The sequence below is a fragment of the Kogia breviceps genome, chromosome 8 (genome assembly GCF_026419965.1).
Source record: "Kogia breviceps isolate mKogBre1 chromosome 8, mKogBre1 haplotype 1, whole genome shotgun sequence".
Classification (NCBI taxonomy): Eukaryota; Metazoa; Chordata; class Mammalia; order Artiodactyla; family Physeteridae; genus Kogia; species Kogia breviceps.
This window is the reverse complement of record NC_081317.1, coordinates 93829608-93856446: the sequence shown is the minus strand read 5'-3', so window position 1 is coordinate 93856446 and position 26839 is coordinate 93829608. Positions and strand designations below refer to the sequence as shown.

Sequence of the window (26839 nt, the reverse complement as noted above, 5' to 3'; positions counted from 1 at the left end):
GAAGCCACAGCACTGAGAAGCCCGCGCACCACAACGAAGAGTAGCCCTTGCTTGCTGCAACTAGAGAAAGCCCACACGCAGCAATGAAGACCCAACGCAGCCAAAAATAAAAATAAATAAATCTATTTAAAAAAAAACCACAATGAGATATCACCTCACATCCGTTAGAACAGTTGTCATCAAAAAGACAAGAGAAAAGTGCTGGTGAGAATGTGGAGAAAACGGGACCCTCCTGCACTGTTAGTGAGAATGTAAATTGGTGCAGCCACTATGGAAAACAGTATGGAGGTTCCTCAAAAAATTAAAAATAGAACTACCCATATGATCCAGCAATCCCACTACAGGGTATATATATCTGAAGGAAATGAAGAGACATCTGCACCCCTATGTTCATAATAGTATTATTTACAACAGCCAGAACATGGAAACAACCTAAGTGTCCACTGATGGATGAACAAATAAAGAAGTTGTGGAATATATATATATATATATATATATACACACATTAGATTATTATATATATTATATATACACACAGTAAAATATTACTCAGCCTAAAATAAGAAGGAAATCCTGCCATTTGTAAGAACATGGATGGACCTTGAGGGCATTATGCTAAGTGAAATAAGTCAGAGAAAGACAACTACTGTATTATTTCACTTACACGTGAAATCTTCAAAAGCAAAAACAAAAAAACTCATAGAAAAAGAAATCAGATTTGTGGTTATTAGAGGAGGGGAATTAGATGAAAGTGATCAAAAGGTGCAAATTTCCAGTTATAAGACAAATAAGTACCGGGGATGTAATGTACAACATGATGACTGTAGCTAACACTGCTTCATGGTATATGTGAAAGCTGTTAAAGAGTAAATCTTAAAAGTTCTCATCACAAGGAAGAAAACCTTTTTCTTTTTATCTGAGTGAGATGACGGCTGTTAACTAAACTTATTGTGGTAATCATTTCACAATATATAAATCAAATCATTATGCTGTACACCTTAAACTTATACAGTGCCATATGTCAATTACATCACAATAAAAATCGGGGGGGGAAAAGGCGAACAACTAGAGCTAGGAGAGGCCAACATTCAAAATCAGTGCTGTCTGGTCCAACAGCCAAATACTGCTAAGGACTTGGTGGGGATGATCAGGGGTTTTTAAGAATAGTGGCAAATGTTAAGAGCTGAATCTTACTAAGATCAGTGTGTTGGAGGGCAGAGCCTGGGGCCGGAGAGAGGGGAGGGGCACCAGGATGATGGCTATATTTACCTCTAGTGCTTTTCTGATGGTGTTTATCCCATGTGCACTCCCAAACCTCATTCCAGTGATTTTTTTTTTTTTTTTTTTTTTTTTGCGGTACGCGGGCCTCTCACTGCTGTGGCCTCTCCTGCCGCAGAGCGCAGGCTCCGGACGCGCAGGCTCAGCGGCCATGGCTCACGGGCCCAGCCGCTCCGCGGCATGTGGGATCCTCCCGGACCAGGGCACGAACCCAAGTCCCCTGCATCAGCAGGTGGACTCCCAACCACCACGCCACCAGGGAAGCCCCCAAACCTCTTATTGAGCACAGATGTTTTGGAGCCTCCTAAGGAAAGCTGCACCAGTGTTCATGATCCATGGCTGATTAACTACCCCTGGTGAGCCTACAGGGTGCAGAGAGCAGCAGGCCCTGTCTGTGCCTGATCTTACAATACACCAACTGGGACATAACCTTCTTCCCAAATTCTCGAAGCTCCTTGCAGTGCTTGGGGCAGCCCCTCCCTCCTGCTCTAAAGGCCGATTTCAGTCGAACTATATAATTCTTCCTTTCTTTTCCTGGAGTGTGACAAATCATGGCACCCCTCTACTAGAACATGTACCACATTTCCAAAAAGGCAAGTGTCGAGAGAAGCGAGAATTAACGGGACAATACCGCTCTGCAGTCAGTTCTTCCACACCCCAGCTCTGTGGGCAGAGGACTTGTTGGGAGGCCTGGGTGTTGGCTGAAGCTCTAACAGCTCTGGCTTTTGGGGGGCACAGCTGCCACCTCATCGACGCTGGTATGGAGACCGAGGCTGTGTCTCATGGTCCTAGTGGTCAGTCACGGCCTCTCTTCTCCCCTTCTCAGGGAGAATGTGCCCGCCTGGTTTGCTGAGAATCCGAGCGCACCCAGTCACCCCTTCCAGCCCGGGGAGCAGGGCGCTCATCATGGTCTAGCCTAACCTTGTTGATTCACCTCAGAACATGCTGGAGAGGACCTGATGGGAAGTGCCTTACACAGCAACTCCTCTTCACCACAGCAACTTTCCAACCCAGCCTAGCTTGTCCAGTACCCAGTTTCAACCTTTAAAATAGTCAAGTCTTGACTGGTCATAAAACTCAGACGCTTAGACAAAGCTTAATTTTCTCTGGGCCCCAGGTTCGATCTGCTCACCCCATCCTGTGCGTTTTTCCAGTCAGCCTGCCTCCCCGCCGCCCCCGGGCACGTCTCCTGTGACAGCGGCCTGCATTTGTGGGGGGTCGTGTGCCAAGCCCCGCTCCCTACCCCAGCCCTCGGTGCCCCTGAGGTTTGCTGTTGGGCACCACGCACTGTCCCCGGATGGCACTTCGGGCACCTGTGCTTCGAATGGAAGACATATATGGCCATAGCGGAATGAGTAAAAGGATTTCTACTGTCGCCAGACATGGGACTTGCCACGGTGTGCAGCTCCCCAGAAGCCCTTTGGGAGTCGATGTCCCAGGACTCGGAATTGCACAGTGGTGCAGCCAGAGGGGGCCTGTGTAATTGCCTCCCCAGATGGGTGCACAGACTATGAGCCCACTGTTCTTGGGGGGAATAACTGAAGGCTCATTTGCTGCTATGGACACTTACTGACAGGACGTGTCAGCTGCTGGCTCTTCAAAGCAGTCAAAGGACAGTGTGACGGGAGGCACTGCAGCTGGGGAGCAGCTGTGGGGCCTGACGTGGCAAACCTCGTGGGCTTGTTTGGACCCCAGGTGTCAGCTGAAATACTTCACAAGAAGTTCCTCTGGGATGGTAGCCAGTGCACGTCCTGGCAGAACGCCCCAAGGAGCAGGGGCAGGGACCCTTCCCATCTGTGGCTTCAGGGGCCGACGGTCTCAGCTGCAGGCCGGCACTGGCACGCACTAGCTCTGTAGCCTGAGGTTGAGGAACCTATCTGTGCTTCAGTTTCCTCACTTGTGGGATGGGGAGAAGAACAGAGATCCCAGTATCCCTCACAGGGTGACTGAGGGTTTAAATGAGTTAATACATGTAAAACTACTTAGAACAGTGTCTGGCCCAAGTGCCTGATGAATGCAACTACTAGTATTAGTAACAGCGCTAACAGCAACGTCCCCCATAACAACATTACCTTGATGCATGAGAGACCATCCAGGCAGCCTGTCCTCCAGCCTGTCCTGAGGTGCAGAGTGCGAGGTCGGCCTCCGCCTCCATTTTTTTGACCACAGCAGACACTACCTTTACTGAGAACGTAAGGGAAAGGCCCCTGGACTCAAGTCAGAAAGAACTTCAAGTGCTGGGTCTGACCATCAGGACAAGTCTTTTTTCCTGAGACCATTGCTTGTCTGAAAAACAGGGATGCTAATCCCTATCGTGATGGCTTCCTGGCATGGTTGGGAGAGCAGAGGGGTCAGGCATGAGACGACTTTGTAAACAGCCACGAGCCTGAACAGATGTGAGGACGCACTATAACGGAGGCCGCGCAGGCCGCCTGGCTCTGGGTTAGGAGACTTCGGCATGACAGTCCCTGAGGCCTCTCCCTGGACCTCACAAGCCGCTCAGCTCTCCCTGTGCCGACAGCAGACTTTCTTCAGCCCTTTTATCTCCTGGAAGGGGCACACCTGCACTTGCAGTGATCTGCTTGCTTTGTTCCCCTGTAAAACTCCCTCTCTCCGGAGATGGAGACCACATGACCCCCACCTGGGGCCAATGGTCTGGCCCTCCCCTGGGCATGGTCATCACTGAAAGGCCTAATCTGGATGGAGGCCCTCGTGGGGCCTGCAGTGTGAAGGAGATTGTGAGATATGTGAAAACTTGCAGCAAAGCACTCTTCTAGTTCTCCCAGAATTACCCCCTGGTGGTGTTCACCTCAGTGTTTCAGTAAGCCTCCTCCACCACTCCCAGCTCCTACCCCACATTTTGAGCTTGGCTGAGGCTCACACAGGTTTTTGTGATAAATTTCAGTCACTTAATCCACTGTATCAAATTCCTGTGTAGTAAAGAAGGAAAATAAAATATCTTAAATTTGTAATGCTTTAGAATGTACAAAGCACACGTTATCTCATTCTAGCAACCCGTCGCATGAACAGGACGGGTGCGGCAATTGTTAAATCCCATTTTACAGAGGAGGAAACTGAGGGTCAGGGAGGCTGAGTGATTTGCTCAAGGTCAGATAACCTCTTAGAGCTTCACCTGAAACTTAGGCTTCAAGGTTTTTGATTTACACCAGGCTATCCTGGGTACTTTCCTATCTTTCTGGGTAAAAACACCTTCCAAATAGCTTACCCAACATAAATTACTAAGATCTACATGTGTGACTCTCATGGGTAGGCTCAAAAAAATTGGCCTTGTCATGCCAGCACATGGAATTCACTAGAAAGTATCACAGAGCACAGGGGGTATCACATCAGGGGGATTAGGACAGCCACAGAGCCAAAGATGCTGTGGCATCCCATCTTCCTACCTTCTCCAGGCCCGCTGGATGACCGCTGCTGCCTTGTTCTTTTTGCGAAACAGCTCTTTCCTGCTTCTCTCTCTCTGGATTATCTGCAGCCGCAGCTCTACGGGGAGAAGGTCAATATTCACACTTTGCCCGGAGAGGAGACCAGGTGCTGGATCAGTCTCCTTAGACAGCTGAGTGTCCTCCAACAGGGTGGATGTACCCAGCTTCCTGACTCCTGACCTCAACACCTCTGTGCTCGATGGCAAATCTGAGTAGGTCCCTCCTGCGAGCTTGTCCTGCGTCACTGTGTTTCTTGGCATCCGGTGGTGGAGAGGACTCTGCCCAGCATGGACGGCCTCCCCCTTGGCACTGCCGGGCCGGCTGGACCCAGCCGGGGAGCGCCTCCCTCCTCTGAGCTCCTGGCTGCGCCTTTTCTGGGAGGCACATTTGGCCTTGGGTGCTGCATCCTGCCGCCGGCTGGGCTTCCAGTGGCCGTCCTGCTGTGGAAGGCTTGCAGCTGCCCAACTGGGGTCCTCTCCTTCAGCAGGCCCAGAGCCCCTGACACAGGAGGGCTGCTTCAAGGAGCCTTTCCCCTTGTCACACTGCTGCTTGCCAACTGTCTCACCTCTGGACTTCTCAACAGAGGAGGCTCCTGGACGCCTGTTGCCATCACTGCCTTCGCTGGGGCTGAAGTGGACACAGGCAGATCGGCCTTTAGAATGTTCTCTGGACGTTTCTTGGGGAGACAAGGAAGAAGGGGAAGAATCTTTATTGTCCAAAACTTGCATAGTAGGGCAGTTCTGCTCACTGTTCACAAAAAAAAAAAAAAAAAAAAATTCAGACTTGTCCTCTTGTATCACCATGATAGTACTGATTACGATTAGGAAAAAAATTGTTGAACTTCTATTGCTAGCAACAGTAGATTAGATAACCTGAAAGCCTTCCCCTACAAACACCTAGAAATGGGACTTCCCTGGTGGTCCAGTGATTAAGACCCTGAGTTCCCAATGCAGGGGGCCCGAGTTCGATCGGTGGTCAGGGAACTAGATCCCACATGCCGCAACTAAAAGATCCTGCATGCTGCCACTAAGACCCGGTTCAGCCAAATAAATATTTAAAAAAAACCCTATTCCCTGGTGCAGCGGTTGAGAATCCATCTGCCAATGCAGGGGACACAAGTTCGATCCCTGGTCCGGGAAGATCCCACATGCCACGGAGCAACTCAGCCCGTGCGCCACAACTACTGAGCCTGTGCTCTAGAGCCCGTGTGCCACAACTACTGAGTCCACGTGCCTAGAGCCCATGCTCTGCAATGAGAAAAACCACTGCAATGAGAAGCCCGAGCACTGCAAGTTAAGAGTAGCCCCTGCTTGCCGCAACTAGAGAAAGCCCATGTGCAGCAAGGAAGACTCAATGCAGCCAAAAAAAAAAAACCTAGAAATGCTGACTAAAATATTTATAATAAACATTACTTTAAAAACACCATAGGGCTTCCCTGGTGCCGCAGTGGTTGAGAGTCCACCTGCCAATGCAGGGCACACGGGTTCATGCCCCAGTCCAGGAAGATCCCACATGCCGCGGAGCAGCTGTGCCCGTGAGCCATGGCCGCTGAGCCTGCGCATCCGGAGCCTGTGCTCCGCAACGGGAGAGGCCACAACAGTGAGAGGCCCGCGTACCACACAAAAAAAGAAAAATAAAAACAATAAAAACACCATAGTGCCTTCAAGAAAATAAAGGAAATTCCTGGGGGCCAAAAACAAAGGGAAAACTGAGAACCCGAGTGATAAGCTTGTGAGCTGATCCAGTGACTGTCAGGCAAGTGGTAGCAGTGAAGTGGGGCAACGGCTGGTCTTATTAAATAACTGGCTGTTTTAACATCCAGATAAGAACAGAAAATGAGCCTTGCAGGCAGAAAGCTAACTGGAAACAGGACCCTGCATGAAGCCAGGACTCTTGAGGTGGTAAGACCCTTGGGAAATGATGGTCCAGATAAAATATCTTCCCAGCACTGGTAGATGACAAGGAAATTTGTCTCAGCTTAAGTTCGGGATGGGGTAAAGAATCATGCATGAGAATTTGAAACCAAAGTGCTGAACCTCACATGGGTTTGGTATTCATTTATTCTCAACCCATAGGAAAAATTAACATAAAAACTAGTCTCAGGATGGTGGTATCGCAGGGTGCCTCTTAGAAGCAAACACAATATTGCTTTAGGATGGCATGACCTCAACTCAGGCTGCACAGAGGGGACCTCCTGAAAATAACTTCACAATCCCAAACTACAAAATACACAAGGAAGCACTCTACCATGAAGAATAGTTAATAGAGAAAATAGGAAGATTAGATCAACAAGAACTTTAGCTAATAGAACAGTGTGAATGCACACTCACACGCACTCATTAAACACACAAAAGAAATTCAGAATTTGAGAAAAGAATATATACATATTTTTAAAATAACTAAATATAACATATAAAATAAAAATTTTAGTCTCAATGTGAAAAACAGTGAAGGAACTTCTGCTTCCATAATGGCAGAATTGAAGCATACTCACAAATAAGGACAATAGAAAAGTTAAACAAAATATTATAAACCACCTGTTTGAAGGCATCAAAGAGCTAACAAGGCAGAAAAAAAAATATGGGGCCAAGATCCAAGATAATCAGGCAACCAGGAGATAAGCAAGGCATTTGGGGCCACATATCCCTAGGGAAATGAGGCTCCTTGAGGTTTGGAGGACAAAATTTGGAGTCCAGATCCTGCCAAGAAGCATTGTTTTGGACTGGGACTCTGGAAGGCTATGTCTTAGGAAAAAAGGTCCACTGGCCGTGGATTGACCTTGCAGGGACTGAAGCCCACCTCTGTATCATCTCAGTTTTGGAAACTGGATTAAGGTGACCTTGGATTTTTCTTGCTCCTGAATGCCTGAGAGAAGCCAATGTAAATCCTCCCTGGAGGAATTAATATCATGCTAGGCTTCTAGTTATTTCTCTAATTTTTTATATTCAGTGATCCAGTACTTAGTGAAAAATATACAGGGAGATGAGACAAGACAAAATTTAGAGAGGGAGGGAGGGAGAGAGAATAGACAATAAAACAGACACACATTATCTGCTTACAGATAATGTGTTTTCAGAAACAGACTTTAAAATAACTATTCTTAAGTGCAAAAGAGTATATAAACTATACTACTCTTCATGTAAGAAATAAGAGGATATAAGAAAATAAACTTGTACCTGGGACTTCCCTGGTGGCACAGTGGTTAAGACTCTGTGCTCCCAATGCAGGGGGCCTGGGTTCCATCCCTGGTTCAGGAACTAGATCCCACATGCATGCCACAACTAAGGAGCCCACCTGCTGCAACTAAGACCTGACTCAACCAAATAAAAAAAATCAAACAAACAAAAAAAACTGGTATGGGGCTTCCCTGGTGGCGCAGTGGTTGAGAGTCCGCCTGCCGATGCAGGGGACACGGGTTCGTGCCCCGGTCGGGGGGGATCCCACATGCCGCGGAGCGGCTGGGCCCGTGGGGCCGTGGCCGCTGGGCCTGCACGTCCGGAGCCTGTGCTCCGCAACCGGAGAGGCCACAACGGTGAGGGGCCCGCGTACCACAAAAAAAAAAACAAAAAAAAAAACAAAAAAACCACAAAAAACTGGTATGGTTTAAAAAAAAAGAAAGAATATATTTGTATCTGCTCATTTGTACAAAAGAAATATAGAAAGGATAATCTAGCAACTGAAGAGATTGGATCCCTAGGGGGATTGAGTGGGAAAGGGATAGAAGGAAGAGGGAAATGGAAACTGGGTAGTAGGATGAGGAGGGAGCAACACTTCTCTGAGTACAGCTTTCTTCTGTATAGCTCTGACTTTTATAGCCATTATAATGTTTCACACACACCAAGACAAAACAAAATAAAAACCCAGTGAATTAAAACAACAAGATACCACTACACATCTACTAGAATGGTGAAAATCAAAAACACTGACACCACCAAATGCTGATGTGGGTGACAAGCAACAGGAACTCTCATTCTTTTCTGGTGGAATGCAAAATGGTGCAGCCACTTTGGAAGACTGTTTGGCAGTGACTTATGAAACTGAGCATGTTCTTACCATATAATCCAGCAATCTTGCTCTTCTGTATTTCCCCAAATGAATTAAAACCTTATGTCCACCCAACATCCTGCATATGGATGTTTATAGTAGCTTTATTCATAATTGTCCAAACTTGGAGCAACCAAGATGTCCTTCAGTAGGTGAACAGATAAATTGTGGTACATCCAGACAACGGAATTTTATTTTCTTTGGCTGCGTCATATGGCATGTGGGATCTTAGTTCCCCCACCAAGGATCGAACCCCAGCCCCCTGAAGTGGAAGCATGGAGTCTTAACCACTGGACCACCAGGGAAGTCCCCAGACAATGGAATACTATTCAGCAATAAAGAGAAATAAGCTAAAAGAAAATGAGCTAAAAGTGAAATGTGTACCAAAAAGAAATAAGCTACCAAGCCATGCAGAATATTATTAAGTGAAATATTACTTTACTTGCATGAATATTACTAATACATATTATTAAGTGAAGGAGGCCACTCTGAAAAGGCCATATACTATATTATTCCAACTATATGACCTTCTGGAAAAAGGCAAAACTATGGAGATCCTAAATGGCTCAGTGGTTACCAGGGGTTTGGGGAAGAGAGTGACGCATAGTCAGAGCACAGCTGATTTTTAGGGCAGTGTGATGGTTAATTTTATGTGTCAACTTGACTAGTATAAGGGATGCCCATATAGCTGGTAAAACATTATTTCTGGATGTGTCTGTGAGGGTGTCTCTGGAAGAGATTAGCATTTGAGCTGGTAGTCTGAGTAAAGATCACCCTCGCTAAGGCAGGTGGGCACGGTCCAGTCTGTTCAGGGACTGAATAGAACAAAACCGTGGAGGAAGGGTGATTTTGTGCTCTTTGCTTGAGCTGGGACATCCATTTTCGCCTGCCCTTGGACACAGGTGTTCCTGTTTATCAGGCTTTTAGACTAGGACCAGGATTTATACCCTTAGCCCCTCAATTTCCAAACCTTTGGACTCAGACTCATAGCATCTGCTCTCCTGTTCTTAAGCCTTTGGACTCACTGAATCACACCACCAACTTTTCTGGGTCTCCAGCTTACAGATGGCAGACTGTGGGTCTTCTCAGCCTCCATAATCAAGTGAGCAAATTTCTATACCAAATCTCCCGTTATGTGTCTGTCTGTCTGTCTATCTATCTATCTATCTATCTAACTAACTGTTCTGTTTCTCTGGAGACCCCTAATACGGGCAGTGAAACTATTCTGTATGACACAATGCAGGATACAGTCATTATACATTTGTGAAAACCCACAGAATGTACAACACCAGGTGTGAATCCTGATGTAACTTGGACTTGGGTGATAATGATGTGTCAGTGTAGGTCATCAATTGTAGCAAACGTGCTATGCTGGTGTAGGGTGTTGATGTTGGGGAGTATGTACATGTGTGGGCGTAGGAGTATATGGGAACTCTCTGTACTTTCTGCTCAGTTTTGCTGTGAACTTAAAACTGCTCTAAAAAGTAAACTCTATTAAAAAGAAGAGAAAAAAGAAAGATAATTAAGAGACGGCTAGATATCATTAGATACTAATAGCTAGTAATGATAATGTGATTTAGGTATTAGTAGAGATAGATCAGTGAGAAAGAATAGAATGCTAAAAATATTCCCATATATGAAAATAAACAAGAAAGATAGCATTTTGAATTTGTGGACCCAGGAGATGAGGTGCTTACAGGCCCTGGGTATGACCCCAGAGAGTGATGCTATACTCCTTCAGAAGCCATTATTCACAAGCCTACTGCTAGTGCTGCAGCTCTGGATTATTCCATGTTTATGGCTAGAACAACTGCTTATTCTCTAAAAAGAAATCATTCAATTCCAACCTCACTATATAACAAATTAAATATGAGATAGTAAAAATTAGAAAATATATGTGTTTATTAGATCTTAAAGTGGGAAAAACCTTTTCTTGGCATAAAACCAAAAAGAAAAAAATCTCAGAAAAAAAAATGAAACAGAATTAAAAGGTAAACCAAAAAAGTTCATTGGGGCTTCCTTGGTGGCACAGTGGTTGGGAGTCCGCCTGCCAATGCAGTGGACATGGGTTCGAGCCCTGGTCCGGGAGGATCCCACATGCCGTGGAGCAACTAGGCCCATACACCACAACTGCTGAGCCTGTGCTCTAGAGCTGGTGAGCCGCAACTGCTGAGCCCGCGTGCCACAACTAATGAAGCCCACATGCCTAGAGCCCGTGCTCTGCAACAGGGGAGGCCACCACAATGAGAAGCTCGTACACCGCAATGAAGAGTGACCCCCGCTCACAGCAACCAGAGAAAGCCCGTGCACAGCAATGAAGACCCAACACAGCCAAAAATAAATTAAAAAAAAAAAGTTCATTATATATGACAGAGAAAACTTACTATCCTTATTATATAAAGAGCTTTTAGAAATACTAAGAAAATGAAAAACCAATATAAAAATTGACAGCAGACATCAGTGAATAATCCAGAAAATAGATACACAAAGCCAATAAAAATACAACAAAATTCCATCTTACTAACTAGGATTTATAAAAGCATTATTTGCCTAAGTGTTTGGAGAGAGTTTTTTGGTTTTTGCTTTTGAAAGGGTGAAACAAACGTCTGCAACCTTCCTGGAAAGAAATCTGGCAGCATATTTTTTCTGGTATTTTGTTTTTAAATTTTCTTTTATCTATCTATCTATCTATCTATTTATTTGGCTGCTTTGCATCTTCATTGCTGTGCATGGGCTTTCTCTAGTTGTGGCGACCAGGGGCTACTTTTCATTGCGGTGCGTGGGTTTCTCATTGCAGTGGCTTCTCTTGTTGTGGAGCACGGGCTTCAGGCATGCGGGCTTCAGCAGTTGTGGCACGTGGGCTCAGTAGTTGTGGCTCGCAGGCTGTAGAGCACAGGCTCAGTAGCTGTGGCGCATGGGCTTAGTTGCTCCGCGGCATGTGGGATCTTCCTGGACCAGGGCTCGAACCCGTGTCCCCTGCATTGGCAGGCAGATTCTTAACAACTGTGCCACTGGGGAAGTCCCTGGCAGCATGTTTAAAGAGACATAAAAATTAGAAGTATATACAAAAATTTATATGAAAGGCTGTTTAGTTTATATATCCAACACTGGCATGATTAAACAAAGCATGCTGTATTCATAATCTGATATAATGCTAAGCAGCTACTGACATTTTTGTTGAAAACAAAGAAATTATGTAAGAACATCTCAAAACAGGATGCCCACAATTTTCTGAATTAAAAAAAAGTTCTTGGGCTTCCCTGGTGGCGCAGTGGTTGAGAATCCGCCTGCCGATGCAGGGGACACGGGTTCGTGCCCTGGTCCGGGAAGATCCCACATGCCGCGGAGCAACTAAGCCCGTGAGCCATGGCCGCTAGGCCTGCGCGTCCGGAGCCTGTGCTCCGCAACGGGAGAGGCCACAACAGTGAGAGGCCCGTGTACCGAAAAAAAAAAAAAAAAAAAAAAAAAGGTGGAGAAGAAGGGAACTCACCCAAGTAACTTTGTAAAATCATATTTTGGCTGAGTACTGTAAGACTAAGGACAAAATGAAATGTATGTAAATACTATGCTCTGGTTAGTAAATTTATTTCTCAAAGGGGTATGGGTTGGCAATTCTGAATCTACTTTACGTGTATACTAGGATTGAACAAATAAGCACATATATCATAGGCAATGGGAGCCAGGTCTTTCACTGTTGGAGAAAAAAATTTCAAATAGAAAGATAAAAGCTAGAATAAACCCTGTGGTGTTGAATGGAATTGGAGGTAACAGTTTGAAATCAGTGAGTGTGTGTGTGTGTGTGTGTGTGTGTGTGTGTGTATGTGTGTGTGTGTGTGTGTGTGTATGTAATACACATATACACTGATAGGTGCACAAATAGATATAAATATTTCTCAGTTCTCTCTGCTGAAAGGGCTTAGGAGCAATGACAGTCCTAGAGTAGTATACACACCTAGCACTCAGATCTTGGATTCTAATACCATCTCCAACAAAAGGAACCAGGTTACTTGGAGAAGTGGTTGATTCCAGGGCTTTGGGTAGGGGTGGAATATGATGAGATTTCATATTGAAGGGACCGATATGCTTACAGAGAGGAAAATGGGTTAGGGGAGTCAGAGTAGATAAGTAAGACCAGTTAGGAAGCTATTGCAACAGTCCAAGTTAGAGATGAAGGTAAGCAAATGTTAGGCAGACTATGTGGTGGTGGTGGATGAGATACAAAGAATGATTTGAAAGCTACTAAGGAAGTAAAGGTGACAAGACCCGGTGACAGATTGGATTTTGAGTGGTAAAGGAAAAGAAGATAATGATCAGATTTTTACTCCTGGGATGGACATACAGATGGATAAGTATTGGATATTAACCAATATCAGGAGTAGTTTTACATGAAATCATGATCAGTTCTGTCTTGGACAGGTTGAGTTTGAGATGCCTTTGGGACACCTAAATGAGGGCATAGTAAATAGCTGAATATACATAATTGGAGTAAGGAAAAGAGGTCAAGGAGTCTCTGGTATCTAGATGATAATAGAGTTTGCTGCCTTAGCCACTGCACATGTGTCAAATGTAAGGGCCCCCTGATACTCCCACCAATCATACCCACTAGTCCTGGCAGCCCATATGGTGAGAATAAGAAAACATCAGGGATGGCCTTTAAAACAGTGAGTTTCTCCTCCGCTAGACTCTCCTGAAAACCACACTGACTCAAAGACAGCTTTATTCCACCACCTCCCACAAGCAGTCTGCTGCCAAGTCACTGCAGTTCTACCTTTCAAGTCCATCGGCTTCTCATCGCCCTGCTGCTACTGCGCCTTAGTAGAGGCCCTATGTGGCCCTAAAATCCATCCTCCACCCAGGCACAGCGGTCTTTCTAAATAGTGCCTCCTTCCTCTCTTTCCTGCCCCCCTTTGAAATAGTAACGAGGTTAATTATCGTAACAGCTCATACTTAGAGAGTATTTTAGGCACTGAGTTTAAATCTTTACATGGGTTATCTCACTAATGGTCGCAATTTTCTAAGACAGGCATTATTATCTCTCTCCTTTTTTTTTTTTTTTTTACAAATAAAGAAAAGGAGGCTTGGAGAGGCTACGTAACCTGCTCAAGATTCTATAGCTAGTAAGTGGTAGGGTCTAAAGCTTACACACTTAGCCATTATGCTCTATACACATTGTAAACAACAAAAAGGGAAGAAGAAGGAAGAAGAAAGCAATCACCTGTTAAGACACCTTAGGCAAGCCTCTCTCTCAGGGCCTCAGGGTGCTGACTTGTTTTGAGGAGGCTGAACTAGATGCTCTCTAACAACCCTCAGGCTCTAATTTATGAAATAGGATAATGGAGAAGAAGAAGGGGTCAACGTTTCCCCTCTCTGGCTTCCTGCTAGGATGCCCATGCTGCAAAGGCTATACTGCCTGATCACTGATCAGCTGAGGCAGCTGTGACCCTTCTTTATGTGGCCAAACATAATGTGGCTTGGGGTGTCCTTTGCCCAGTTGTGTTGGGTTTCCTGGGAACACTATACTGGAGAAGCCCTAGTCAATGTCCAGTCTTGATTCTTAGAAGTATCTCCCTATTTTCCTTTGTACTCTGGCCTCTTGGGCAGGTCAGCAAGGGCAATGGCTGCCCATGAAACTGGAGCTCCCTCTCCTTACACCTGAATCAGGCTCACGGGCCTCCCTTCCTCCAACTCTCCCCAAAGTCTGGATGCTGGGCTTCTCTGAGCCTGTTTGCATATCTGAATCTGGCTTTTCCCAGAGGTCCCTTATTCAGGACACCACTTCCTGCCCTCAAACGAGTGAGGAGCTCTCCTGCCTCTCAACTGTTCTAGAACAGTAATTTTCAAAAATTTTTGACAATAATCCATACCAAGAAATAAATCTTAAATTGTGGCCCAGTATACTCATCTGCATGTATACAAACACACACACACACACACACACACATGCACACATACACCCCTATGCACATAGACATATAACTGCAACAAAACTTATTACCTTTATAATGATAGGTTCTACTGAAGTCTGTTTCATGAAAATTATCCTAGTCCAATCCACTGAATTCATTTCATGAGCCCTACATGGCTTGAAAATCATTATAAAACCATGCACTAGGGCCTCCCTGATGGCGCAGTGGTTGAGAGTCCACCTGCCGATGCAGGGGACACAGGTTCGTGCCCCGGTCTGGGCAGATCCCACATGCCACGGAGCGGCTGGGCCCGTGAGCCATGGCCGCTGAGCCTGCACGTCCAGAGCCTGTGCTCCACAACGGGAGAGGCCACAACATTGAGAGGCCCACGTACCGCAAAAAAACAAAACAAAACAAAAACCAAAACCAAAACAAACAAAAAAAACCATGCACTAGTTCACCTTTAAACCAATAGTGAGGAGAGGAAGTCTAACTATCAGTAGTATCAGTCAATTAAGGACAAAAGGATTGGTTATAAAAAACCAATCTTCATGTGGGAGCATGTGTGTATGTATAACTGATTTAGTTTGTTGTAGAGGGAAAACTAACACACTATTGTAAAACAATTATACTCCAATAAAGATGTTAAAAAAAAAAAAAAAAAAAAAAACCAATCTTCATGGACTTCTCAGGATGTGAGGTAACTACCTGAATGTGACCAGGTCCACAGTAGATGTGACTAGCTTTGCAGCATAACTGTCTCAAGGTATTTTATAGTAAGGTGAACACAAGCCACAATTACCCTGTGTAGTTGTAAGTAGTCTGAAATAACTGTGCTCCCCCTTCTCTCTGCTCTGTAGAGCACTGGATTGGGGGAAAACCATTGTCTATTTGAAGTTGCAGGAATTAAGTGTAATTCTTGGGGTACAGAGTAAACCCAAAACCAATCAAACTTTCAACAGGTGCTTTCTAAGAGAGGAGTCAGGTCACGAAATATTTACCTATGTAACCAACACTGTGCTCACTGCTGTAAGAAAGTGCTGATGGTATGGTCCTTAGTCTTATTTATAATTCAGTATGGCTGGCACATAGTATGGGCTCAAAAACATATCTGTTGGGGCTTCCCTGGTGGCGCAGTGGTTGAGAATCCGCCTGCGGATGCAGGGGACACGGGTTTGTGCCCAGGTCTGGGAAGATCCCACATGCCGCGGAGCGGCTCGGCCCGTGAGCCATGGCCGCTGAGCCTGCGCGTCCGGAGCCTGTGCTCCGCAAAGGGAGAGGCCACAACAGTGAGAGGCCCGTGTACCATCAAAAAAAAAAAAACAAAAAACCATATCTGTTGAATAAATGCATTCATAAGTTGATTTGGTGAACTAAGTAGAAGCAAAGCTTTGCCATAAAAATGGGACTCTGTTACAGAAAATGTGTTTACCCAATGAATACTTTTTGTGTCATGTTTAACAATTTCCAAATCTCAAGCACTTAGCTGGTATACATTCAACAAATGTTTATTATATCTCTTATGTGCCAGACACCCTGCTGGGATAAAGAAGTAAGAGACACATTGCTCCTTCTGAGAGATTGTTTAAAGATCAAAGATTCTTCCTACCCTAGGATCCACTCACCTTTCAAATGTGATTTTGCAGTATGTCTATGTCTCCACTCTCTTGAGCTGGGCTGGCCTTTGCAAATTGCTCTGATCAACAGAATCTGGTATAAGTGATGTGACAGTTCTGGAGCCCAGGCCTTAAGAGGACCTGTAGCTTCCACCTTCTCTCCCTCAGAGCACTGCACTGAGAAAAACATGCAAGGAAGATGGTCTAATTTGCTGGACGATGAAAGGTCATACAGAAGAGAACTGAGACACCTTGGTCAACAGCCAGCAAAAATTACCAGACATGTGAAGGAAGCCATTTGGACTTTCTAGCCTGGCCAAACTTCTAGAAGCCACAGGAGTAAGCCCAGCTGATCCAGTAGAGGAGCTGCCTAACCAACCCATAGAACTGTGAAAAATAATAAACCATTGTTTTAAGCCACTTAGTTAGGGTGGGGGGAGTGTTATGCCGCTAGAGATAACACAGAAACTGATACCTAAAAAAGAGACATGCTGGCCTAACAGAAAACCAGAGCATTGATTTTGGAACTGGCTGGTGAGCAGAAGCTAGAAAGGCAATGAAGAAACTATTAGCGAAGTTTGGAGGAGCAGAGAAGAAATTGCTATTGGAGTCTGGAGAAAAGTGAACTGTGTATTTCAGTGGCAGGATAATTGGCAAAATTGTCATCTGCAGTAACTTGGAAGATAGAAAATACGCCTAATGAACTTGTAGATATGGCTTAGGAGCTTTCTAGGTGTAATGCTGAAGAAAATATCAACTGACTTTTTTTAGCTGCATATGATAAGGTATGGGGAGAAAGAAACAAAGAACTACTCAGCTTGCAAGCAGAATTTAGAGTAAATACAAAGAGCACAGAGTGTGCTGGGTTAGAAAACTTTTAAATTTTCATTTTTTCTTGCCAACAAAAGAGTCTCATATAGTAAGATATGACCTAGAGATAAAGATCAAATCAAGAGTATGGCTGTGCAACCCTTTATTAAGACCTCAAAAATTGTAGCCCTCTCAGCTAGACAAAAGAACTTCTAAGAATCTCAAGGGCATTTTTCCACAGCAGCCTGAGCCACCCAAAGTAGAGAGAGGCCTATTTGAAAAATAATTCTGGATGTGGTTTTGGAACATGGAGTGAACTCAGTCAGATTCATAGAAGACCCATGAAGTGTTTGAGATAATTGTATCACTGAGAGTGCCACAGCTTGAATTACTGAGGCGTTCCCAAATGAAAAGGACCCTCTGGGGCCCCAATTTCATGTATGCAGGAAACAGGCTAAGAAGTCGACTCAGCTGCAAACATGGGCTATGTCTCAAGGAAAAGGAAGACTTCTCAGAGAGCAGAGCCAAGAACCCAGGTGGCAGAGCCCAGAGCCAAGGAGAACAGTGGAATAGAAAACACATATAGGAGTAAAACCAGACCCTAATCAAGGCACATTTCATAACTCAGAGTAGGGGCCCTGCTAATGGTTAACCAGCTGGCTTTCAGAATTGCTATGGACTAGTGACTGCTACGTACCTCCTATTTCTCTCCTTTTGGAACAGGAATGTCTCTTGTGGTTATTCTGTTCCTGTCTCACCACTGCTTGCTGGATATGTGTGTGGTTGATGTGTGTTTTGTCCATTGGTCTCTGAATCAGAAAGATTCACACCTGGGGAACCTCAACAACATCTGGACACAACACTGGTCTCAAGATCCCAGACTTCAAACTTGATGTGATAATTGGCATGTGATTTTGGGGTCCTAAGATAAGGGTGAAAATATTTGCCATGTGGGATAAATGTGAATAATTTGTGACCAGAAGGAACGGTGATAGATTGTTTAATAGCCCCAAATAACTCCCATCCTAGTACGCATAAAGATGGAATCTATTTCTCCATATTATTTAGTCTGGGATGGTCATATAACTTGGCTTTGATCAACAGAATGTAGCGTGCACATTCTAGAGCCTATTCCTCAAGAGGTCCTATAGCTTTTTCCTGTGCTTTCTTAGAATGATGTCTTGAGACCACTGTTTAAGAAAGCCAGTTTAGCCTATGGGAGGATGAAAGGCCAGGTAAAACACAGTCGAGGAATCCCGGCTGATAGCCAGCATCAACTACCAGACATTCAAGTCAGTCCATCTTAGACCATCCAATACAACTGACCTTGAACTGAATGTAGCCACATGAGTGAGAACAGGAGAAGCTTGCAGAGGAACTGCCCAACCAACCCACAAAATCATAAGAAATAATAAACTGTTATTGTAAGCCACTTAGTTTTAGTGTAGTTTGTTACACAGCAGTAGATAACTGAAGCAACCCTGATTTTACAGATCTTATAGTCTAGTGAAAAAAAATAGACAAGTAAGCCAGTAATAACAGTGAAAGGTGATAATCCTTATAATAGGGAAGTACAGGAAAGCTATGGGAGCATATAGCAGGAAAACAAAGCCTTGTTTAGTGGGAAGGCACGGCTGTACAGAGGAAGGAGCACTCACTCTGAGAGCTGGAAAATAAAAGGTACTTTTTGTCCATATAGATAAAAGGATTGTTATATGCAAAGGTCCTAAGCTAAGAAGGAACTTGAGGAAATACAACAGGGCTATCACATCATGAGAGTCTGGTTAATGAAGGGAAGAAAAGAGAAATAGAGGAAATAAAGAGTAAATAAATAATAAAATGGCCGACTTAAGTGCTGACATAATTATCTTAAATGTAAATGGTCTAAATACATGAATCAAAAGAGCCCACAGTCCACAGGTTAGCACTGAATAAAAGGCAATACACCTACCATTTGGTTTTCTGGGATCTGTTCTCTGCAAGTCTGGGGAGAGATGCCGCTCCTTCTCGGGGGCTCTGCTTGGAGACCCTCTGCCTGGAGACCGTCTACAGGCTTTCCGCTCAGGGCCCTGGGCCTTGTCGCTGCAGGGAGGCTGTTTGCTGGGCGCCCAGCTCTGCCTGCGGGGCTCAGCCTGGGTGCTGGGCAGACAGGGAGGAGCCTGGGGTCTGCAGGAATCTGGGCTCAGCCTTCCCTTCTGCTGCTCTGCCTCTCTTCGCCTACTTTCTTCTTCTCGCTTCCTGGGAGCAAAGCCAAAGGGGAAGAGGAAAAAATTAAGAGCGTTCGTTACCTGTTCAAGTGTTCCTGAGTGAGACTTGAACTTTAAAAGGAGCTACCACAACACGGGGGGATTTGGAAATTCAGAATTTTCACAATTTCACAATTTCCTGTCTTTTATCCAGGTCTTATAGCTCAAAGGATGATGGAGGCAGAAAGCATCTTATAGATCAACCTGTGCCCAGTTGAGACACGCATGATATGGAACTTTTTGGTGAGACATAGGAGGATCCCAAGGTGCGTGTGCCCCAAGTGTGTGTGATCTCTGGAACTACCTGTAACTACACCCCTGTTCAGAAAGCACATCAGAATGCAACTGAGAATGATAGAGGGATAACCCTTAATCTTCTCTCTGTTAAAAAGACCACTGGTAAACCTTAACGATTACATGAAAAAATTACAAAGCACCTCACAACTGATTATAACACACCTGTGAGGTGTGTTATAATCTCATAACACTGCCATCGAGAGCTCTTAGCTTATGGGTCAAACCCACTCAACTTGCAGAGGAGGTCCAGAAGGTACGGTGATTTTCAAGAAGTCATACACAAGTAGCTGATGGCTAAGCTGGAACCTTTGGGTAGCAACAGAATAGAGAGGGGAGGCCAAGACTAGAAATGAGTGGCCGGGTGAGGCAGATGGGCCGAGGTAGTGCAGGTCCAGAAAGGGGCCAGGTGCTTAAGGACGAAGCGGCTGAGTGAAGGACAGGATTTGTCATTAATTTGTAGGGATATCCAAGGGAAAAAAAAGAGGACAAAAACGAACATTTTGTGCGCCTCTCCTGTGCTGGGCACTGATGATACAGCGATGAGGAAAACAGAGTTTGGCCCTCCCTTGAAGAACCTTCTACCCAGAGTGGAACAGCTAGGACAACAAAGGCTTAACATATGACGGAAGAAATGTTAGAATAATGTGCTTGCACAGAGGAAGTAGTGATTAATTTTGTGGAGGAACCTGGAAGAAGGTCCTAACTGTTGATGCTCAAAGACGTGTAAGAGTTTGCCAGGCAGATGGGTGGGGATGAGGATATTCGTCTGAGGGAGCAGTCTCGGCAAAGAGAGAGTGTGCAAAAACTGGGTCTGTTTTGCTTCCTCTGACCTTTAAACAATGCTTGCTATGAACAGCAGGCACCCAGTACGTATTTGCTGCTCAGGAAGAGAATTTGGTTGCCATTTAAAGGTGCCGTTTAAAGTAGAATAATTAGAGGTATAGTGAAGAGAGCACCTCTACTGGGAAGTATAAGAGTTCTGGTCCTGCCTCTGCCAGTAACCCCAAAAAGACCTTGAATAAGCCACTTTCCTGCCGAAGACTCAGTTTCCCCAGGTCTAACACTTACATGATGGCTAATAATCCTGAATTGATTTAAGGGTCTGTTTGGAATGTCTTTATAAAATCGGGGCTGTGTTATGTAATGAGACGGAGAGGTTTCTTTTATCGGGGTAGCTGGTATCAGGGTCCCTCTTAGTGGGGGACCTTGTTTAGACAAATACCTCAGTAAGCTTGGGGACGGGATTGAGGCCTGGTAGAAGGTGAGACCCTCAGGGCCTAGGTGGTGACTGGCTCTGAGGCTCCAGAAAAGAGGCCTGCTCTGGCAGGACATAAAGAATTTGTAGCTCCTGACAGGGAGGGAAGAGATGAAAGAACAAGAGAGAAGGGAGGGGGAAGAAAGAGAAGGCGGAAGACTGGGTACTGCGTGGAGCAAAGGAAGGGCAGAGAATCGTCCAGGGGTGAGGGGACAGAAAAGGACTTTAGATCTGTGATCCACACACTTTAATGAACGGAGTCTCCTGAGATCTTACTAAAACCTAGATTCTGATTTACTGGGGCTGGGGTGGGGCTCAAGAGTCTGCATTTCTACCAAGCACCCAGGCCCTGCAGGTGCTACTGGCCCTCTGGCCACACCCTGAGTGGAGTAGCAAAGCTTCAGAGAATAGGAGAGTCTCGTGTGGCCTGTTAACTATGCCATTAGAGGATGTGCAATGTGAGTCTCCTCAATGACACCAGCTTTTCGGAAGGCCTCCCATGCTCATACATGCTTTTTTACAGGCAACCTGACAAGTTGTAGGGCTACGGTCCCAGAAATGGAACCAAGAGCTGAGGCAGAGACCCCAAGCCCCCAAGAAGTCACAGAATTCAGATTTCCACAGACTGTGCAATCTGAAGCAAAGCTTATTTATATCTCAAGGGAGAGGAAAGTCCCGAATGACAGATATCTGAGTCACACTTCAATATAAAGCCTTGTCAACTTAACTCCCCACCACCTTTAAAAAAAAAAAAAAATTTATTTATTTATTTAGGCTGTGCCGGGTCTTAGTCGTGGCACAGGGGATCTTCATTGCAGCATGCGGGCTTCTTAGTTGTGGCAATGTGGACTTCTCAGCTGCAGCATGCAGGCTCTGAGTTGCAGCGTGCATGCGGGATCTAGTTCCCCAACCAGGGACCGAACGCTGGCCCCCTGCATTGGGAGTACAGAGTCTTAACCGCTGGACCACCAGGGAAGTCCCTTAACTCGCCTCTGAAGGTCTTTCATCCTGTGTGGTGAACCCCCCTGATCTGGGGTCCAAGCTTGCCTCTCTGATAGGTTCCCACTGAGTGCAGTCCCAGAGAAAGTGGTCAGATGGCTCGTGCTGACTCCTGTACAGCTCGAATGTTCTCATTTGACTCTGGCCTTGTTACAGGCTTTGCCAAATGCTGACACTTGTGTGCACTGCGTTGCAGTCGACAGGCGAGCTGGACAGCGTGTCATCGTCAGTGCCTGGGATTCATATGGATGCTAGCAAGTGCCATTTCAGTGTGATCTGTCTGTGAGAAGGCTGCTTTTCAGAAGAAGGTGGAGGCACCTGGGTGGCTGAGGTGCTGCTAACTGAGCTAATAGCTGCGCTCCTGGCAGGCAGAGGCAGAGCTGCTCTTTTTTTTTTTTTTTTTTAAATTTATTGATTTATTTATGTTTGGCTGTGTTGGGTCTTCGTTTCTGTGCGTGGGCTTTCTCTAGTTGCGGCGAGCGGGGGCCACTCTTCATCGCGGTGCGCGGGCCTCTCACCGTCGCGGTCTCTCTTGTTGCGGAGCACAGGCTCCGGACGCGCAGGCTCAGTAGTTGTGGCTCACGGACCTAGCTGCTCCGCGGCACGTGGGACCTTCCCGGACGGGGGCTCGAACCCGCGTCCCCCGCATCGGCAGGCGGACTCCCAACCACTGCGCCACCAGGGAAGCCCCAGAGCTGCTCTTTTTACTGGCACCATGAACAGAAGTGCTTTAAGAGAATATATTGGTCCTTCAGACAGACAGGCGTGTGGGCTTGCCCAGCTTGGCATTTGCATGGATATCACTGCCATCAAAAGAGGCTTTGAGGTGATAACCTTGACTTTGTTATTTGAGCAGTCATTTCTCCTTCTTTCAGGACACCAAACCCCTTTCCTTTTTCAATTCCAAGAAGCCACTGTGCAATCAGCCCCTGGGCAAACCTTGTCACTGAAGACCTTTCTGGGCCTCCCACAAGGGCAGTCACAGGACAAACAGGGGATCTAGTCTTTCAGAGTGATCAAGATGGCCAGCAGGTAAGGCAGCTCTGCCTTCTGAAGACTTTTCTGGAGGGGGAGGTTTGCAAGGGGTTATTTTTTCATTCTGGTGGAACTCAGTAAGCAGATTCGGGAGAAAGAATGTAATCATGAGAATATATAATGACACACTCAGCTAATGAATAGAAGTAAATTAATGTTTTTAAAAAATGGACGCATTTTGCATTAAAAAAATCTTCCAGGTGGCATGCATACAGCCCACAAATGTGCAGATCTCCAAAGCTGTGGTTCTTGAATGTAAAAGTAGTGATCACTGAGGAAAAGGGACTAGAGCTGGGAATTATGCATAAGCTGCATCCTATTTTATCTGTACTGCTGCCTTGAAACAAAAAGCAACCCCCCCCCCCCCCACACACACAGAGGAATAGAGTATGATCCTCAGAATAGAGTATGATCCCACGTGTGTTTGTGTGTTTCCCTGGGGGAAAAGGTCCAGAACCACTGGTCATAATCTAAGAACTTGAAGGAATCTCACTTTAATGAGGGCAATGCCCTTATTTGGTAGGTAAGGAAACTGAGGCAGAGAGCTTAGTGACTTATCCAAGGTTACGTGCTAACAGCTTTCTATACACAGAGCTGAGCTGGATGGAATTCAGCAGCTTTACTTCTTCCTGTAAAATTCATCTCACAAATCATTTTTAAAAATTTTACTCAGTCTTCTTCCATCATTTAAAAAAGTGAATTGGGTCATATGAAAAAAGTGGTGAGACTACATTAAAGTAACCATTAACAGCATTTCAAGCTAGCTTCTAGCATAGCTATTAGTCCTGAACCCTTAGACTCAATAACTGTCCTAAAATTTAAGTGTTTTTTTCTCCAACTAATTTATTACAGAATGTCAAAGATCTTTAATCTTCATGGTAGGTCATGCTATACACTTGACCTATTTTTGTAAAGTTTAGGAAACAAATACAAGAAAAAGAACCAATGTTATTCTACTTTACATGAAAATTTAAAGAGAAAAAAAATCCTGTCCATGACACAGCAAGTAATATTTTAGCAGGAAATTTATTAAGATAGCAGAATCTTAATGTATAAACTAGTCCCACATTTTCCTCCCCCCCCCCTTTTTTTTCTATTATCTTAAGGGAAATCAGCCAGACAACAGCTTTTGATGGGCTACCAATTAGCCTGGTTTGTACTGTCTCTTCTAGAGCAATTTTTGCAGCTCCGTAGAGGCTCACAGTATAAAAATGTAAGAAAGCCAACGGGGATCAGATCTTTGACAACCTCTGCTTTGGGTCCTATGCACCACAGGGTAAAGAGGGTCTCCAAAGGATGGGCTGGAGGAACGGGGCTGTTTCACCCAGGGAAGAAAAGACCCAAGGCATACATTGCTGGTGCAAATCTCTGAAGGGCTGTTGTGGGTCAGAGATATACCCTGGAGCCCTCCCAAGCCAGACCTAAGACCCAAGGATGGGGACTTCTGCAAATGAGAAGCCTAGATAACCACTGCAAAAAAAAAAAAAAAAAGGCCAGTTAAGAAACCAAGTGATCAAAAGATTGCTTGATGTGCAGAGAACCAGATCAAGGGCAGTAACTTCAAAGACTTGACTGTTCCATGGCTTCAGCATCTCAGCGCTGAATGTGTCCGTTTGAGCAATATGGCACAGATCTGCCTCTGGGCCTGGAAAGTTTAAGTGCTGGAAGTTGATGGATTTTTTCCCTACCCCACTATGTGGCTTCCACAGAGAGTTTTAGTCGTCAATTTTTAACAGGAAGAAATTAATTCTGTCAGACACTGCAGAAATAAAGCAGGCTCATTCTCATTCATGAGTATTCAAGTTGCCATTGCCATGAATACAGGACTAAGAAAGGTTTGAGAGATGTGATTAAAATGGTTTCCACAGAAAAGGGAGGTTAACTTAGTGTGTCCTGCTGTTGTACTGATTTAACCCAGCTTTGCCCTAGTGCCATTCTTGTTCATCGTCCTGGAGTAGGCTTGGGGCCAACTAATTTTCTTAAGTTTCTCAAGGATTTAGGAGGATACTGGTATGCTCTGCTATGTTAGCTTGGAGAATAATAATAAGATTTTTATTGAACTATGTTGCAGAACTGATTCTGGTGGCTTGGTACCACTCTCTTAACAATCACTGGAAATGACACAGCACAACTGAAAAAGCATTGAGTTAGGACAAAAGCTGACTTGGGGGCCTGGTGACTTTTGCCACCAACAATTACATGTTGCATATAAGTCAGGAAAAAGAAGCAAGGTTGTTCCATGCTGGCCTATCAGATGGTGCTGGCATCTGGAGAGAGCCTCTAGCATAAGCATGGCTGGAGGGCTGATTCCCCTGAACCAAGCAATGGTAGGAGCCCTGGCTTTGGGTAAGACTGAGATTCATGTGCCAACTCTCTCCCTTACTAGCTGTGTGATTTCAGGCAAGTTAATCTCTCTGTGTTATTTTCCCCTGCATGAAATGGGTTTAAAGATAGTTGCCCTGTCTACTTCACTGGGTTTTGCACAAATTTAATGTACAAGAATTCTGTAAGCTATAAAGCACTATATTAATATAAGTAATCATTATTACTTTTATTAACAGGTAAAGCTGTTAAGCTGCAACTGCATCTGGTTAGAAGTGAAGAAACCTGGGTGTGGCACGAGTGCCTCGCCATCTAAGAGTTACAGGGCTGGGCCTGTTGATATTTTCAGAAAATGCTCATGTTGAAACCACACAAATCCTTTTTCTGTAGAAGCTATTTTAACCACATCTCTCAAGCCTCTCTTAGGTCTTGTATTCATGGCAAATAGCAACTTGAATGCTCGCGGAATGGGAAAGAGCCTGCTTATTGCTACAATGTCTGATAGAATTAATTTCTTGGCAAAACTGGGCAAATACAACTCTCTGGGGAAGCCACATAGTGGGGTCTAATGTTCAAGTATATGCAGTGATAAACCTTATTGCTCTTAGGTTTCTTTTTAAAATCATAAACGTGTCAAAATGGTAATTTGCTCATGATAAATATGGAGGGAGCTGGAAAACCAAATGCACAAATACAAGTGCCAGTGTCTGTTATGAGGATAAATGGTACATAAATGTGTTTGCTGCCTGAGTAAGGCAAACAAGTTACAGTGATTGGTCCACTTACAGAGAGTGAAGGAGACCTCAGAGAGGACCTAGTCCAACCCTTCTATTTGACAGAGGGGGAAACTAAGGCCCAGGATGATGAATGACTTAGGTAAGGTCTTAGACCCACTGTAGGAGCAGTTACTGAACACATATTATTAAATGCTTGCTATATATCAAGGGCTCTAAAGCACTAGAAGTATGGAGGTACATTATACAATCCCTGCTCTCCAGGAAGTGACAATCGAGTAGGGAATCAGACCCATACCTCCTGCAGATAGTGAGTTCTAGATGTGATGCATGCTGAAATAGAGATACCTACCCAGAGCTGAGGGACGATGTGGGAGACTAATTAAACTAGAAGAGAAAAAAAGGCTACAATGAAATAATGTCAAAATGAGAAAGGAGGGATGTGAGAAAAGGTTATTTCAGGCAGATGGGAGGGCACAGCTCTCACAGAATCTTTGACTCTGAAGAGATCTAAGAGACCAGCTCTTCATATACTTTTAAAAATTCCTTATATATTATCCTGCAGAGATGACAATTCAGTTTCTGCTGGAACATTTCCAGTGAAAGGAAACTGATTACCTCACTAGACAGAAAAGGTTTAGCTGTAACCTTTTCAGGTGGTATTGCATGGTATGTAGGGGTCTGTCAGATTCTATCTCTTCATTGTCGCTGAATAACAGGCTTAGTAATATTTGGTCTTTGACTTCCTCTTGAGGGAATGAGAAAATGTCACCCATTCTAGGACCTTTCACTTACAGAATGTTACAGCTGGGAGGAACCTCAGATACCATTTAGTGCGATTTAAAAAAAAATTA

The 26839-nt window shown here is 44.9% G+C and overlaps 1 protein-coding gene across 3 annotated transcripts in view; it reads right to left on the bottom strand.

Moving 5' to 3' along the window:
• The window catches only part of INVS (inversin), a 150408-nt gene that overhangs the window by 12773 nt on the left and 110796 nt on the right, over window positions 1–26839 (bottom strand). For 2 of the 3 annotated variants that reach the window (XM_059070967.2, XM_067039801.1), the window contains exons 13-14: window positions 19049–19335; window positions 4683–5397 (exon numbers count right to left, since the gene is read on the bottom strand). In XM_059070967.2, the coding sequence (XP_058926950.1) occupies window positions 4683–5397; window positions 19049–19335 (1002 nt within the window). The remainder of the gene's footprint in view (window positions 1–4682; window positions 5398–19048; window positions 19336–26839) is intronic. The other variant, XM_059070969.2, reaches the window with a different exon arrangement.